Source organism: Pipistrellus hanaki (assembly GCF_964339955.1).
Source record: "Pipistrellus hanaki genome assembly, chromosome: 8".
Classification (NCBI taxonomy): domain Eukaryota; kingdom Metazoa; phylum Chordata; class Mammalia; order Chiroptera; family Vespertilionidae; genus Pipistrellus; species Pipistrellus hanaki.
This window is the reverse complement of record NC_140510.1, coordinates 36,338,990-36,356,441: the sequence shown is the minus strand read 5'-3', so window position 1 is coordinate 36,356,441 and position 17,452 is coordinate 36,338,990. Positions and strand designations below refer to the sequence as shown.

Genomic DNA, 17,452 nt, shown 5'->3' with positions numbered 1-17,452 from the left:
CCTAAAGCTTAAAAATGGAGATCATTCACAAATTACTCTTTTTTCTTCTAACTTTCCACAAAAAACAAATTGGTTTAAGGAAAGGGATATTCAGCAAAACTGAACTCGTAATTCATAAAGCAATTAGAACTTATGTGCACCTACTGAAGTTATACTGTGTTTTCTCTCTGAATCACTGTGAGTAACTGAGGCTAATTAAGGCACCTACATACCAACATGTTAAGACTCTACTGCTCAGTGATGATACTCAATTAAATTCAGTTATCTTAATTCCAATTCAGATACAAATTTTAGTCAGCTTTGCTATAGGTAATATTTTAGAGAGAGAAGCTTCCAAATGCATCTGTTGTAATTTTCCTTCATCTCCCAATTATTAAGTATACCAGACAATAAAACCCATGATCCCATAGAGCCACCAACATAATAATAGTGCTTTTGAACCTCCAATCTCTCCATCTCCATTCCTGAATATCTACATAAAGCCTGGAAAAGTTTGGTATATTTTCTGTGGTCAAAGAAAGTATAATAGACAATTTCTACCCATGAGTTTATATGCTCTTCTCCCCATCTGACTTTTAACCATGACTTTAAAGGAGGAATAAAAATATTACAAGTACTTGAACCATCTCTTGCATATTTTTTATCTTCACTTCATCAAAAATATGAATAAAGCTATTCTCATTAATGTCTAGATTATTTAGTACCAATGTTTAAAAATTATCTTGTTTTATGTTAATGAATGGTTATGACCAATTCTGATAAAAATGTCAACATTTTATAGGCCAAAACAGCTCTCGGAGAACATTTGCTGAATGTTGGTGTGAATCGAGACAATGTTTCCGAGATTTTGCAGATTTTTATGGAAGCCCACTGTGGACAGACTGAGCTCACGGAGAGCCTGAAGACCAAAGCCTTCCAGGCTCACACCCCAGCACAGAAGGCCTCGGCCCTGGCTTTCCTGATCAATGAGTTGGCATGCAGCAAGAGTGTAGTGAGGTAAGCGTGTGCCATGCTTTTCAGGTGATTCTTTGCTGTTTTGAATTTTCCTTGTCACAAGGAATGCTGTTTGCTTAGAGAAAATTTCAAAGTTATAGATTAGCACAAAGAAAAAAATTAAAATTACACTGAACCTCTCCATTCAGAGGTGACTAATAATAAATTTTAATGTATTTCTTGGTAGTCTATTAAAAAGAAAATTTGTTCATTTAATAATTGTTATTTATATACTGAAATGCAAAAATATTTCCTTTTACTGTGGTCCCAGAATCCAGCACTATTGGAAGAATCCAGGTTTTTCATTTTCTTCACATCTTGTGATGCTAGGTGATAAGATTTCTAAGTATTCATTCAGAGAATTATTCATCTACTTAATAATTAGAAGTAGAATAATAAAATAATTAGAAGTAGAATAATAAAATAATCTTCTAATGCAACCATGACAGTATTAGTTTACTGATGTATTAATTTGTACTTTAAAAAAAGTTCTCCAGTCTAGTATTTCAAAATTTGGCCACCAAATCTATGTTCATCTTATTCTTGCTATTCATTATTTTACAGATTTTAATTATTAGTATGTTACTTTTAGTTCCTTACCGTTTTAGGAAAAGAATCAATCCAGATATTTCAGAGCCATACATTTCTATTATTGGTAGACATTTAGTTTTCTAAACATCTCTTAGCTATGATGATACTGGATTAATGTAGTTTTTCATTTATGGTTTTTTATTGGTAATCATTACAATTTGCTTGCAATATTAATGTAATCCATTAATATAATGGATTAATTTAAGTTCTATAATAAATTTTTGCATTGACAGTGAAATTGATAAGAACATTGATTATATGTCAAACCTGAGGAGAGATAAATGGATGGTAGAAGGTAAACTTCGCAAGTAAGTTATTTTTTATTAAAATTAATATACTTCTTTCCCTTTGTACAAGTTTTCCAGAAAAACATATGAATTGCAAAGATAGCATGTAAACTTTATTTTGTCTAAGAATTGGAAAAGGTAAAGCTTCAAATTATGATGAGTTATGAAATGAATAGAACTCAGAGCCAGAATTTGCAATGAACAAAAGACATAATCAGATTTATCGAGTTCAGATACTTCAAAATTAGAAGAAAGTCCATTTGTCTTTTTTCTTTCAAAGAAGTCAAGCCATCACATTTTCTAAGGTTGTTGTTGCTATCAGGTTACTTTTGTCACAAATAGAATCTGTTTGGAGCTAATACCTTTTTCTTCATTGCTTTCTAGTTAAATTTGCTTTTATAGAGAGTCTAACATATCCAAATATATTCAGAATTGAGACTTAATTAGCTTCATTCCAGGAAATATGCTAAAATTATTCAACCTCTTTGGTAAAAGGGTAGTTTTCTGTGGTAATTTGAATTGAAATTTATTCAGCTGATAGTATGGAATGGGGAATTTCCACTTGGCCATTAGTCTTTTCAGCTTTCTAACTTTTATTTTTTAAAATGTGTTCTAATTCCAAAGAAATACTTAGCATAATTCTTGAAAGTTAATATATTTTGAATTTCTGGAAACAAATTTTTAAATTTCTTTAATTTTAATTTTTAATGTCATTGATTTATTGCTCCCTGTGAGAGAAATACCACTAGGTATTTTTTTTATTAAAACTCACATTTTAAAAGTATAGAAAGAAGCCTTTTATTTCATATCATCTTTTTTTTTTTTAATACTAAAAGGCTCAGAATCATTCATGCTAAGAAAACAGGCAAAAGAGACACTGCAGGTGGGATTGATCTCGGAGAAGAACAGCATCCACTAGGGACCCCCACCCCAGGAAGAAAGCGAAGAAGGAAGGGAGGAGACAGTGACTATGACGACGACGACGATGACGACAGTGATGACCAAGCCGATGAAGATGAGGAGGATGAAGAAGATAAGGAAGACAAAAAAGGAAAGAAGACTGATACCTGTGAAGATGAGGTAATCAAATTCAGGTTGATTTTAATATTTAACTAAGACTGCATAACACTGAAAAATAACAGAATTTGGGGTCAAGTAGATTTGCACTTTAATTCCATTTTGACATTTACTTATTCAGTCTCTTCATCTGAAAACTGGGTATTACAACATTCACCATAAAGTTTTTTGTGATGAGTATGTAAATATTGATTGAATAGAATGCCTGCAGATAGCAGGCACTTACATTGAATAAAAGAAGTTAAGTTTTTCTATTTATATAATGACTTCACAGTTCTTCAAATAACTATACTAATTCTTAATTTTAGGCGTTCTCTTTCATTCTGTTGACATACTATCTTGTACAAATGACTTATGTCTTAAAAGTGTTGTCAGGTTTTGTGAAACTGGTATGTCTCAAACACCAGTTTATTATGTATTCCCAGCTTTAGGCAGTTTTGATTAAAGATGTATAACGCACTAAAAGTCCCCTCTCAATTTACAGTCTCATTGAGAATGTGTTAAGTGTTAACTGCTTTGATAGCGATATTTACAATGTGCTAGGCAGATACAAAGGAAATGCATTTAACCTTTCTGAGGAATAAATCCTCACAAAAGCTTTCTGGACCCATTAGCTGAGGCTGCACGTTGGGCTGAATGTTAACCTGGAAGGAATACAGGGAAAAGTTTTCCAAGCAGAGAGAATAGCATGAGCAGGGCCGAGAAGCCTGAAACTGTATATCCTCTAAGGGACTTACTTACAGGTGCCTCAGGGTTACTAAAGAGCCTCAAATGCACCAACTACGAACTAGGACTTCTTAATTTTTGGTGACAGGAAGCTAATGAAGGGGTTTAAGTGGCTCACTGTGTAGTTCTGTGGATGATAGAAATAGATTTGGGTAGGGCAAGATCAGAGATGAAAAGATCAGTCGATAGACATTATAATAGTTGAGTTGAGTTGTGAGGGTCTGAAACTAGGCCAATGGTAGTTGGGATGAAGAAGGAGAAAAGGACTCAATAAGTATTTAGGAGGATGGATGAGTAGTATTTGAGGGTGGACAGTGTAGTTTGAAGGAGAGGCAGAATTGATTCCCAACTATCTGGCATAGGAGACTGCTTGCTTCGATTGAGAGAGAGAGATCAGGAGGAACATAATAAATAGATGATAGGGGATGAGGGGAAGGCAGGTCATTGAAGACAGGACGTGATGGTAGGTTTGTTTTAGACATGTTGAGTTTGAGGTGCCTATGCAGAAGTTCAGCATCAGTTAGATTTAAGAACCTGAAGGCTGAAGAATTCAGTATTGAAAATATAGATCTCGAAGTTATTAGCACACACAATAGGTTAAAATCATGAGATGGATAAGTTTGCACAAGGGAATTGTTTAGTGAATAGAGTAGTGGACTGAAATTGGAACCCTGGGAACATCACTATTTAAGAAGAGCCCAAAAGGCTTGCTGTTGAAAATGGAACAGAGAGGTGGGAGATTTGTATAGGGATCTGGGGCCCCCGAGTCCACTTCCAAAGTTAGTGATTACAGAACTCAGCACCTAGTCATGCTCTGGCTCTGAATTACTATAGCAACAGGAAATAAAGCAAAACCAGCAGAGAGAAAAGGCATGTGAGTCAAAGTTCAGAAGAAACCAGGCCTAAGCTGCCACAAGTCTTCTCCCAGTGGAATCACCCAGCAGTTTTCCCAGGCAAGACTTATGACTGGTTGTGTACTGGTGTATCTCCTTAGAGGCTCAGTGCCCAGAGTTTTTTGCTGGGGACTGGCCACAAAGGTACCCTTCATGTAGCATGTGCCAAAAGTCCAGGCTCCCCGTAAAAAGCAGTATAAATCACACTGTTAGCACAGGTTAGGTCTAGTAAGCCGATTTTTTCAGTTAGGATCAGGGAACCCCTAAATCCAACTTCCCAGACATCAGCTAAGTGCCAACCTCATAAGCAGGTCTTTCAAAGGGTAGTAGTCAGGTCTGCAGTGTTAACTTTTTTCTATACTTGTAGTAATAATAAAAATCAAGAAAACTGAACATTTAAAAAATGAGGGTGCAATAAAAAGACATTAAGGCCTCAGGAGATGTAAATTTTTGCTGGATTTGGCAACATACTGGTAGAGGTCAGCGCAGTTTCATTGGAGGGGTGAGAGCAGAAGCCAGGGTAGGGTTGGTTGAGAACAATAAGTAGAAAGTGAGAAAGCAAAGACAACTATTTCAAGCATTGTGCCTCAGAGGAAAGGGTAGTTCCTAGAGGGTGACAAAGACCAAGGATTTTTCAGATGTAGAAAGACTTGAGATGAATTTTGGTTGAAGGGAAAGAGTCAATAAAATGAGGGGGAGGGGTGAAGATTAAAGATATAAAGAGATTAATTAATGGAATAAGGTCCCTAATGATATTGGAAGGTATACTATATAATAAAAGGATAATGTGCAAATCGACCAAACTGCAGAAAGACTAGTTGCTATGACCTGCACTGAGCAGGCAGGCAGTCAAGTGGCTAGGGCCAATCAGGCAGGCAGGCAGGCAGAGAGGTTAGGGGTGATCAGGCAGGCAGGCGAGTGGTTAGGAGCCAGCGGTCCTGGATTGCGAGAAGGATGTCCAACTGCTCTTTAGGCCTGATCCCAGGGATCAGCCTAAATGGCTGTCTGACATCCTCCGAGGGGTCCCAGATTGCTCGATTGCACTTGCTAGAGTGTGCAGGCCAGGCTGAGGGGCTCCCCTTGGCCCCAACAAATGAAATTTGTGCAGCAGACCTCTAGTTCAACCATGGTGAACTAGCTTTGAAGAACAGGCTACAGGGAAGAAGCCAAGGTGTCAGTATGTCATGTGAGTTTTCAGGGAAGCTACCATAAGCCATAGAAATGGACATGTGTAAAGAGAGAGAAAAGCTGAAGTTCATCTTTTACCCTAAAAGAATTCTAGGGCTACAGAATAATACTCAAAAAACTATACAGCCAACCATTCCTTCTGCACTCAATGCCAGGAACATTCAGCTAAGGAATTCCAGAAACAACTCCTGTACTTTCTTGCATCAACTCAGTACTATTATAAAGAGCAAAGGCCTAGACTAGAGGGATAACTTTATTGTAGAATCTTGGAAAATATCTAACCAAGACCAATGATAAATGACTGAATCAAATTTTTTACTTTATCTGGATAATAACGTAGAGGTACTTATAAACAAGATCATGTGCTACTCACTTCTCTTAAGTAAAAATAGCATACATGTACAATGTTTTCAGAAACTCCTCCCAAATGTTATATTTTAAACCAGAATGATAAAAATCACTTGAGTGAGCCTTACACAATCTGAAAAGGAGACTACATTGAGATTTCGGGCCAAAATTATTTCATAATGTACTTTTGAAACTACTTGATCGTATAATTTTATGCTGTGGTAAATACTGTGAAGTGTATATAATTTGGGTTTTAGAATTGTAATTACCCAAACAAAAGATGCCATTTATAACCAATCTGCTTCATTTGGCAGGTGGAGCTGTTTCCATAGCAGGCATTAAACATTTCTGATCAGTATTAATCAGCTTTTCACAGAATTGGCCTCCCTTTATAGCCCCTTCTATTACAAATTGTTTCAAAGTGTTGGCTCATAAATTAATAAACTTGTATTGAGATTCCAGTGTATTTTACTGGGTAATTGTCCCACTAAATTAGAATTTATTTACAGAAATTAGATGTTTCGCCTGACTTCTTTTTTCCACATGGAGAATTAACACACCGCTCATTTTTTTTTTCTCTAAGGGAGATAAATGCTATTAAAAATTGTTATTAATGATTTAAAAATTATTAATTTTTCTTAGACTAGACGTGTCACTTAATATAGTATTTTGCTTTTTTATGTGTTCAACTCTAGGATTTCATTGATGACAATCTTAGCACATGTATATATTGTTATTAAAAACTGAAAAATAATAAATAGTTTAGGATCTAAGAAGCCAAATTAGCTCAATTAAATTAATTGAGAGTTAACCTTTATAATGTAGAACTGGTAGCCCCTTATTAATTTTCTAATAAAATAAAATTTTAGCCAGTTTGGCTCAGTGGATAGAGCTTCAGACCTTGGACTGAAGGGTTCCGGGTTCAGTTCTGGTCAAGAGCACATACTTTGGTTGCAGGTTCTATTCCCAGTTCCAGCCAAATTGTTGTTTCTATCTCACATCAATGTTTCTTTCTCTCTGTCTCTACCCCTCCCTGTGACTCTAAAAATCAATGGAAAAATATCCTCATATGAGGATTAACAAAAGAAAACAGAAATTAAAGTTTAACTGTTTAATAAACTTGATTGAAAAGATAGGCACATTATTCCTCCAAAAGTATGTTTGGCCTCTTGATTAAAGTATGGGTAGAGTGTTGTTATACTTCTTAAAACACTAATTGCAGGAAACCTTTCCATTGAGAGTCATGTGATCCCTTTCAATTATAAGATACTGCCCTTGATTAAGACATATCCCTTTGTCTCAAAGATGAGTTTCTCTTCTCCTCACTCTTTATTCCTTCAACACATGGACTCTTTCCTTTATACTTAGGTTTGTGTTGAAACCTATGTGAGTTTTAAGCTCACAAGTGAGCAAGTGAGTTTATGCAGACAATTAAATTCTGACACTCACCTTTGCCGAATCTCCCACCTTACCTTTTCATGTACCTTTCATGTCCAGATATGTCAGACTTTTTCTGGTATGCCCTATCCTCTTTTCTTTGATTAATTATTCTTAACCATTCGTCAGTAGCTAATTAAAACACAGCTTCCACATAGCCTCTCTTGGTAAAGAATCCCAGAAAAAGTGGTCTCACCCTTCCTTAAACTGATTCCTAATTTCTACCTCTCTAAAGTCCTTATACCTTACTAATGTTGGGTGTTTTTTCCTTTCAGTGTAATGTTTTATGTCCCCTACCAGATTATTAGTTTATGGAAAGCAAGAACTGATTCCTATTCATTTCCATAGCACCTATCCTATTACTTTGCAATAGGAGGCTTTCATTAAATATTTGCTGATTGATTGAATAAGTAAATTTTAAGAACAGGTAAATGATACTTGTACTTTGTTATGTATAGGATGAAGGTGACCAAGCAGCAAGTGTTGAAGAGCTAGAAAAGCAAATTGAAAAACTGAGTAAAGTAAGTATTTTTAGATTACAGTTTTATCTTTTTTGCAGTGTTTTTTTTTTTTAAAAAAAAAAATTGCCTTGTATTAGATTAGTTTTCTGGCTGCTAACAAGCTTTTTATAAGTAATTAAAATAAGGAGGTCTAGAAACATTTTCAACTAAACCTTAAAAGTTTAATGCCAAGGTTAATAGCATGCTTCTTAAGATGCGGCAGTAACCTTAATCAGGGTTTATTCTTCACTTAAATACAGAATCTACAAATGCCTGGTTTTATTGATAGTTCTTGGAATTAATTACTTTTAAAATTCAGTCAAATTTTATGATGATAGTTTTAGCATCTTATATGCTTTATTTTATATTAATATATTTGAATTAAATTTATAAACCGTACATATTTTGTACTCATATTAAAACTTGAATTTCAGTAGCATCAGTGAAGCTTTAGATCAACTTCTTATAAAAAAATGAGTTTTTAAAAATACTATGAAATACCTGTATATCATTAACTTCATCACAAACTTATCTCAAAATTTTGTCATATGTTGCCTAGCTTTACAGTATGAAAATAAAAATAGGCAAATACAGATATGGTTAGTTACATACATGAGTATTAGTTGTTATAGACTATAATCAACAGAATTCAGCCAGTTTGCTTTGGCTCAATAAAATACTTGATAACATTATCATCAAGTATAAGATATGTTCCTTAAGATATGTGATAAAATAAAATTTATCTTTTTAATCCGTGACATCAAAGATATTCCAATTACCCTCAAAATAATGTTGATCTTTATAAATGTTTCTGAAATTGAAGTCAGACTAGTAATATTTAGTTCTTCTGCTATCTTTTCCCAATGGTGAAATTTATCTGCTCCAAGGCATAATAAGTATAAAGTTATTTATATATTAATTTTTGAAGCACTTAACACCCATAGCTTAACTATACGCATCATTTTTTAACAGCAACAGAGTCAGTACAGAAGGAAGCTTTTTGATGCTTCTCACTCTTTACGCTCGATGATGTTTGGCCAGGATCGTTACAGACGCCGGTACTGGATTCTTCCCCAGTGTGGGGGGATTTTTGTAGAAGGCATGGAGAGTGGTGAAGGTAGGAATGGTTAAATCTATTACAAAGTAGTAATGTAAGACATCAAAATAATGTAAGAAGTCATTATGCCTTCGGCATATTTTATGCTTCCAGAATCCAATTTGTTTTGTGAATAAACGTTGTAAAACTTTGATTCATATTTCTTTTGAACTCCGTAATGCCCCTTTTATTCACAAATATTTCTTCTCTGTCCATGATTTTTCTTATGCTGCTCTTTCTGACATCAAACATAAACTATTTTTTTATTATTTAGTGGACAAAGATCTTCACCTGTATTGTCTTTTATAGCTGCTGCCCATTTCTCTTCCTTCCCATTGTCAAATTTTCTTTCTTTAACCTTTGCAGCAAGCATCCATCTGACAGTATCTCTGGAGGTAACTTGCTCAAATCTAATCATAATCCTCATTCATCTGGAGATCTTGTTCATGTTTGAAATTTGTGATTACCTATTTTTCCATTAAACTTCTTCCTTTTTTAAATTGGTTTTAGAGAGAGAGGAAGGGAGAGGGAGAGAGAGAGAATCATCGATGTGAGAGAAAAACATCAATTGGCTGCCTTCTGTACATGCCCTCACTAATGAGGTATCATCTCACACTTGTAAGAATGGCTATCATCAGGAAGACAATAGAATACCAAGTGTTGGGAGGATATGGAGAAAAGGGAACCCTTACGCACTGTTGGTGAGAATGTAAATTGGTGCAGCCACTATGAGTTACCTCAAAAAATAAAAAATTTAACTGCCTTATGACCTAGAGATTCCACTTCTGGGCATTTATCCCAATTATTCCAAAACACTAATTTGAAACGATATTTGTGCCTTCATGTTCATTGTAGCGTTATTTATAATAGACAAATATTTATCTATGGATGAGTGAATAAAGGAATTGTTATACATAATGCACAATGGAATATTATTCAGCCATAAGAATGAAACTTGCCATTTGTAACAATGTGAATGGACCTCGAGGGCATTATGTTAAATAGAATAAATTGGAGAAAGACAAATACCAAATGATCTGCCTTATATGTGGAATCTTTTTAAAAAAAGCAAACTAACCACTCCCTAAATAAAAAAAACAAACAAAAAGTTATAGATAAGAGACTAGATTGATTGTTGCTGGGGAAGTGACAGAGATGGGTAAAGTGTGTGTGTGTGTGTGTGTGTGTGTGTGTGTGTGTTGTGTGTGTGTGTGTGTGTGTGTGTGTTTAGTTTAATTTAAAACAATCTTATGTAGAACCCAAATATCTAACAAAAATAGCATTGTTCTTGTGGATGTATTTATAGAACTCTTAGCCTTTCCTGACATACCTCTATCCTATGTACTTTCCAATCTAGGGGTGGCCCTAGAGGTACCTTTAAGAAATGTTAGGACTTCGCAAATCAGAGAGTGAGGTCAGAGCCATCAAAGGTGTAAGCACAAAGTACCTAAAGAGCTCAAAACAGGGAAATGTCATACAGCCTACTTAGTATTTTATCATAATGTTTGGCATACATGGTAATCTCTACCACTAGTCTGTGAGCTCCTGAGGGCAGAGACTAATTTAGGCAGGGGGACTACATGAAAAGAATCTGGAAGCAAGGTAGACACTGGAATAGAGTACGAAGGGGTGGAGAAATGAGTGTGAGACCATTCCAGTAGCCTACGTAAAAGGAGGGAGGCCCTGAACTCAGGCACAGACAGGAGAGTAAGAAGACAGATATGCTGAAGGTAGAATTGCTGTAAGAAATTATTGAACGTGATGTAAGGAAAATGGCATCAGAGCGGGTTTGATGAATTAATCCTCAGTGGGAATATTGTGATATTTTAAACTGACTCAGAGGAATCAAGAGGAACAGTTTGTTTGGAATGACATTAGAGTTTTGGTCTATGGGGGAAGTAGGATAACACTTAGGGGTGAAACAAAAGGTTTTAGTGTAGAAATCTAATCTAAAACGGCAAAGCTATGAGTCACTTGAGTGGGAGAGCCTTAGTAAAGCTTAAGAGCCAATAAAGCAATGTCCAGGTGAGTGGCATTATCTTAGCTGTCATAATAATCATTCGAAACACTAACAGTGGAACAAAATCAAACCAGTTATACCCCAGACCCGTGGTCGGCAAACCGTGGCTCGCGAGCCACATGCGGCTCTTTGGCCCCTTGAGCTTGGCTCTTCCACAAAATACCACAGCCTGGGCGAGTCTATTTTGAAGAAGTGGCGTTAGAAGAAGTTTAAAATATTTGGCTCTCAAAAGAAATTTCAATCCTTGTACTGTTGATATTTGGCTCTGTTAACTACTGAATTTGCTGACCACTGCCCCAGACCAATGAAAAATTCTCCATTTTGGCTAAGAGCCACATCATTGTCAGTCACCTGGGCATGTGAACTCGAAGTTATCTGGGACATCAACTTCTTCTTCACAATGTCTGTAGTCAGTCTCTTTGCAGCACTACTGAAATCAAGTTATTTATCAATGTACCTGGACTATTACAGCTGTCCTTGACTTATTTCTATATAGTCCCCTCTTTCTATTATGTCTCTATTCTAAAACCTTGAATGACTCCCTCTCGCCTGTAAGATGATGTAATAATTCTGTATGTAACCTGGTATACAAGGCCCACTTACAGCGTGAGTATACATCAAACATTTAGAGCTGTTTGGAGAAAAGAGAGAATCAAAATTGCTCCTCTTGTAAGTGTAGCTAGCAAGAGTCATCTGGAAAGCAGGAGAATATGGACATTTGTGTCCATGCACTCATCTGTAATATGAACAATAGGAACCTCCTAACCACCTGTTGTATCATGACAGGTACCAAAGAAGGAGATGAATATTGAGGGGCCCAGCATACCAAGTATATTTGATTTTTCCTCTTTAACTCCAGGATGCCAAGGAACTTTATACTAAAGTGAAATGGTGTTGTTCAGTACACTTACCTGAATGTATTCTTGTTTAGGAAATGCAATCTCTTTCTCCTCCAAGTATGCAACACCGTTGCACTTCTAAATTGCAGAATGTAAATAGTAGTGCCCAATAAGTGAACTAGTGTAAAATGACAGTCTCATTTGCATATAAGATTTCTGGAAAGATATATAGACGTGACTGATGAACCATTGCTATCTATAATGACTAGAAATGGGGACTCAGGGAGAACAGCAGAATTGGCTTAATTTATACCTCTCTTTACCAAATATTTTACCTTGAATGTATGTTACTTTTCAAACAATAAAGTGGTGAATTTGTATTTTTAACAGAATTTGCATAAATTACTTTTAAAACATTGATCAAAAATATGACCAGAAGTTGACAGTGGAGAAATACCATAAAAACTATAAAATTATATTCAGCCTTACTAATGATCAGAAAAAAATACAGGTTAGATTTTCACCTATCAGATATTGACAAAAAGAGAAAATATGTATTATGTTCAGTTTCATTGAAGCCGTGGGCAAACATGCTCTTGTACTTCTGGTATGAATGGGTGTTGATTTCAGCACTGAGCAGGTGGACAGTGTATTGCAAAGACTGAAAAGTACAGATCTTAGGAATCAGAAAGTTTTTTTCTATAAATTTATCCTAAATAAGTAAACCAGGAAAAAATTAAAAGTCCAAAGATACAGATACAAGATCATTTATCACTCAAAGCATTACTTATGAATAACTGGGACTAACTAAGAGGCATCAATAGAGATTTCTTATTTAAATTATGATATATTCTATTGAATACTCTATAGCCATTAACATTTAGAGTATAGTTATATATTTACTGACACATCAGGATCTTTACAGTGTAAAGCAAGTATATTAAAGTGTCATGCATATAATAGAAGTGCCTTTTTAAAATGTATAGGTTTAAGTATGTATGTGTGTGCATAGAGAAATGCTGGAAGAATATATACAAAAAAGTTAATAATATTTTTTGCTATGCATTAGAGCTTTTAATATTTTTAATATTTGTAATAATTATATAATTACATTAATGTTAAAAAAATTCTGGTCTATAAAAAAGGAAAAATTAAAGAGTATTAATATATAGAGAAAAGTTTGTTAAATATTTATATACTAGTAATTTGATAAACTGTACTAAAATATAATTATAGTATTATTTGATCTGGAATAATTGATATTCATAATACTTTTCAATTATTGTAGGACTAGAAGAAATTGCAAAAGAAAGAGAAAAACTGAAAAAGGCAGAGAGTATTCAGATCAAAGAAGAAATATTTGAGACTTCTGAGGATACTTTAAACTGTTCAAATCCAGATCATTGTGAGCAAAAGGAAGACCCTAAAGAAAAAGACAACATAAACCTATTTCTTCAGAAACCTGGCTCTTTTTCAAAATTAAGCAAACTTTTAGAAGTAGCCAAGATGCCTTCTGAGTCAGATGTAATGACCCCCAAACCAAATAGCAGTGCCAATGGGTGCACAGTGTCTTTCCAGAACAGCGGGAAACACCCAGTAGGCAGCATTCAGCCAGCAGCTACACAGAGCAGCATGGAAAAGGCAGACTCTGGTAACCTGTTCAGTGCTGGTTCAGGCGGCCCAGGGAAGTTCTATAGCCCTCTCCCCAACGACCAGCTGTTAAAAACACTGACTGAAAAGAACAGGCAGTGGTTTAGCCTTTTGCCCAGAAACCCTTGTGATGACACTTCGCTTACCCACGCCGATATGCCAGCTGCTTCAACATCGACTCCTCAGTCTCAGCCACCATCTAAGTCACCTTCACCTGCCCCAGCTCCTCTCCTTGGATCATCCTCTGCCCAGAATCCTGTTGGCCTAAATCCATTTGCTTTATCACCTCTTCAGGTTAGTACTGCTAAGTGTAACTCATTTTCTTTTTTCTTTTTTTTTTCTTTTTGAATTTGCATTCTTTTTTTTTCTTTTTTTTTTTAATATATTTTATTAATTTTTTACAGAGAGGAAGGGAGAGAGATAGAGAGCTAGAAACATCAATGAGAGAGAAACATCGATCAGCTGCCTCTTGCACACCCCCTGCCTCTTGCACACCCCCTACCGTATATGCCCTTGACTGGAATCGAACCCGGGACCTTTCAGTCCACAGACCGACGCTCTACCACTGAGCCAAACTGGTTTCGGCAGTGTAACTCATTTTCATGTTGCTTTATTTGATCTTTGACTCCATGAAGATTTTCCCGTAAGGGAAATCAGTTGAATATTTATATCCCTGCTACAGTTTAAAAACTGAAGAGAGTCAGAATTGGTATCACCAAGCTTCATCAGAACTACTGATTTCTAGTCTAAGTCTAAGACAAAGGCTTCTTAATTACTTTATAATTATTATTATTATATTCTATCTTAAAGGAAAATACTTTGCAGAGCAAATAAGGACATGGATTTTAACGTTGTTACTATATTTAGTTTTCCTGTAATTGTGATAAGTGAAAGAATATTTTTCAGAATTTTAAAAAAAATTTCAGATTACAAATATTTTTTTCAAACTTCTGAGATTGTTCTACTTTTAAATTGTTTTTTTTTTTTTTTGCAGACAAAAAGTGGAGTATCTGTGATGGGACTCCAATTTTGTGGGTGGTCCACTGGCATGCTTACTTCCAATATTCCATTTACATCACCTTTACCTAGTCTGGGATCGGGGTTGGCATTATCTGAAGGAAATGGTAATTCATTCTTGACCCCCAACGTTGCTTCAAGTAAAAGTGAATCTCCAGTACCACAGAATGAGAAAGCCTCTTCAACTCAACCTGCAGCTGTTGAAGTAGCAAAACCAGTAGATTTTCCTAGTCCAAAACCTATTCCAGAAGGTAGGTACATTGAGTTGGTCGGTACGTTGACTTTATCTCATTATAGATTTCTATGTTACAGCTGAATCTTTCTTTGATGATTTTATATGTAGTTATAAATCTTTTTATTTGCATTGTACCATTCTTCATATTCAAAATATTTGTAAAAGATCTGCATATTTATTTTGACTTAGAAATGCAGTTTGGTTGGTGGAGAATTATTGACCCAGAAGACCTAAAAGCTTTGCTCAAAGTGCTCCATCTCAGAGGAATAAGGGAAAAGGCATTACAAAAACAAATTCAGAAACACCTGGATTATATTACTCAAGCATGCATCAAGAATAAGGATGGTACGTTCCTAAAAGAGATTTCTAAGACGTCTTGCTTAGTTTTGAGAACTGATCCTTTTATCTTAAGCTATATTTTTGTATGTTTTGATTTTTAATCTATTACTAAATGGCTTTTTTTCTATCTTGTTCAACAAACAGTAATTATATTTATTAAGTTGGCATTACTACCTTACAGTTTTTTTACAACTTGCAGACATTGTTTTATTTCTTAAAAAAAAAGAATATTCCTACCTTTAAGAGTAAGCTGCATGCATATGCACAAGTAGCATTTGTGTATTAAGTAACATGTACATGTTGTCTCTGGAATTTTATTCACATTCTGGAAAAAAGCATTGAGGCATAAAGTGGATTTTCAAATAAATTTCTTTTCAAATGTAGTTGCTATTATTGAATTAAATGAAAATGAAGAAAACCAGGTAACTCGAGATATTGTGGAGAACTGGTCAGTAGAAGAGCAAGCAATGGAAATGGATTTGAGTATTCTTCAGCAGGTAGAAGATCTAGAAAGGAGAGTTGCATCAGCAAGTTTGCAAGTAAAGGTAAAATTAACTTGGAATAAAATCTCTTTAGGATAACGGAAGGTAACTAATATTTATTATATGCTTGATAAGTGCCAGTTACTGTGCTAAATGTTTTTACTTTATCTCATTTAATTCTCAAAACAATCCTGAATAAATTTCCTCCACCCTACAGGTAAGGAACAAGGTGTAGTAAGTGGCTAAATGTGGATTCATACTAAGTTTTAACTCCAAAGCCCATGTTCTTTTTTCTTTCTTTTTTTAAATATTTTTATTTTTATTGATTTTGAGAGAGAGAGAGAGAGAGAGAGAGAGAGAGAGAGAGAGAAACAGAGAGAGAGAAACAGAGAGAGAGAAACAGAGAGAGAGAAACAGAGAGAGAGAAACATCAATGATAAGAGAGATCATTGATCGTCTGCCTCCTGCAAGCCCCCTACTGGGGATGGAGCCTGCAACTCAGGCATATGCCCTTGACTGGAATCGAACACCAGACCCTTCAGTCTGCATGCTGACGCTCTATCCACTGAGCCAAACCACCTAGGGCAAGCCCATGTTCTTCTTATTAATTTTTGTTGCCTCCCTTATAGTATTAAAAAATACCACTTCAAGTATGCAGTTGTTTACCACAAACAGAATACCAGTTTTTTCCATGAAAAAACTCCTATTATGGTGTTGCATCTGGAACCAGGAACCTCTTTGTATACAAGCCATGTTATATGTCACACTTTCATTCTATGTAATTTAAAACTGAAATATGTAGCTATATCCAAATGTAGGTTATATTATGATACACACACACCCTACATATTGATATATATGTCAAGTTTTAATTAATTTATTTACCTAATGAGCATTACCAGGTCACAAAGCCATGCTTAGACTGGCTTTGAATGGACTTTATCTTTGTGCGAGAATTTTTAGCTTTGGAAAGAGAAGTGTAGAGGTTTTTCTTCTCAATTGATAATGTGTGGCTGTCCCTACCAATAAATGGATTAATGATGAATAAGGGTGAAACAGACACCTGGAAAGGTTTAGAAAATGTGGTCACCATGTAATTTGATTTGGTGTATTTTCAAATGAGAGATATATGTCATAATACTTATTCTACTGAATGATTACAATTTTACTTCCTAATTAATGCTGGCAGTTGGAAACTTTTGAGCATCTCCAAAAAAAAATGTCATTTTCCAGAGCAATAAAATATCCCTTTTTTGACACAAACATAATTACTAACTTTGGGAAGCAAAAATCTATCATTTGCTGAAACTATTTTGCTAGCAAACTATATGTATCCTCCTCCTGGTACTATAATCCAGTATAAAAATGCCTCATTTATCTGGCATTTTCCACAAATGAACTCTTCTACACAAGTTAATTTTCTGGAGAAATAAAAATTATTCCAATTAGTGCCATAATTTTTAACATGTTTGTTGGATGGCTTATGTTATGCATTACACTGTCTTCTTAAATTGAGAATAATGAGTTTGATTTAAATTATAGTGGTGACACAGGACCATCAGTATAAAGAGCAATTAATAGATAATGATTCCCTCAGGAAATGCAGAGAGGTTTTGCCCCTAAATTAAATGATCCTAGTGTGCTTTGCTTTTTCAACTACTTCATCTGCTTTCTATAGTCTGTCTGTCTTCTCTCTCGTGGTTAGTTGCTGCTATGTGCTAGTTTTAATTTTAT

At 35.1% G+C, this 17,452-nt stretch overlaps 1 protein-coding gene across 28 annotated transcripts in view; it reads left to right on the top strand.

Annotated features, from left to right (window-relative positions):
* BAZ2B (bromodomain adjacent to zinc finger domain 2B) overlaps positions 1-17,452 on the top strand; it is a 217,844-nt gene that overhangs the window by 185,553 nt on the left and 14,839 nt on the right. For all 28 annotated transcript variants that reach the window (XM_084891495.1, XM_084891487.1, XM_084891484.1 and 25 more), the window contains 9 exons: positions 782-996; positions 1,818-1,892; positions 2,708-2,951; positions 7,999-8,061; positions 9,013-9,157; positions 13,284-13,939; positions 14,640-14,913; positions 15,087-15,242; positions 15,621-15,781. In XM_084891495.1, coding sequence (XP_084747621.1) covers positions 782-996; positions 1,818-1,892; positions 2,708-2,951; positions 7,999-8,061; positions 9,013-9,157; positions 13,284-13,939; positions 14,640-14,913; positions 15,087-15,242; positions 15,621-15,781 — 1,989 coding nt within the window. The remainder of the gene's footprint in view (positions 1-781; positions 997-1,817; positions 1,893-2,707; positions 2,952-7,998; positions 8,062-9,012; positions 9,158-13,283; positions 13,940-14,639; positions 14,914-15,086; positions 15,243-15,620; positions 15,782-17,452) is intronic.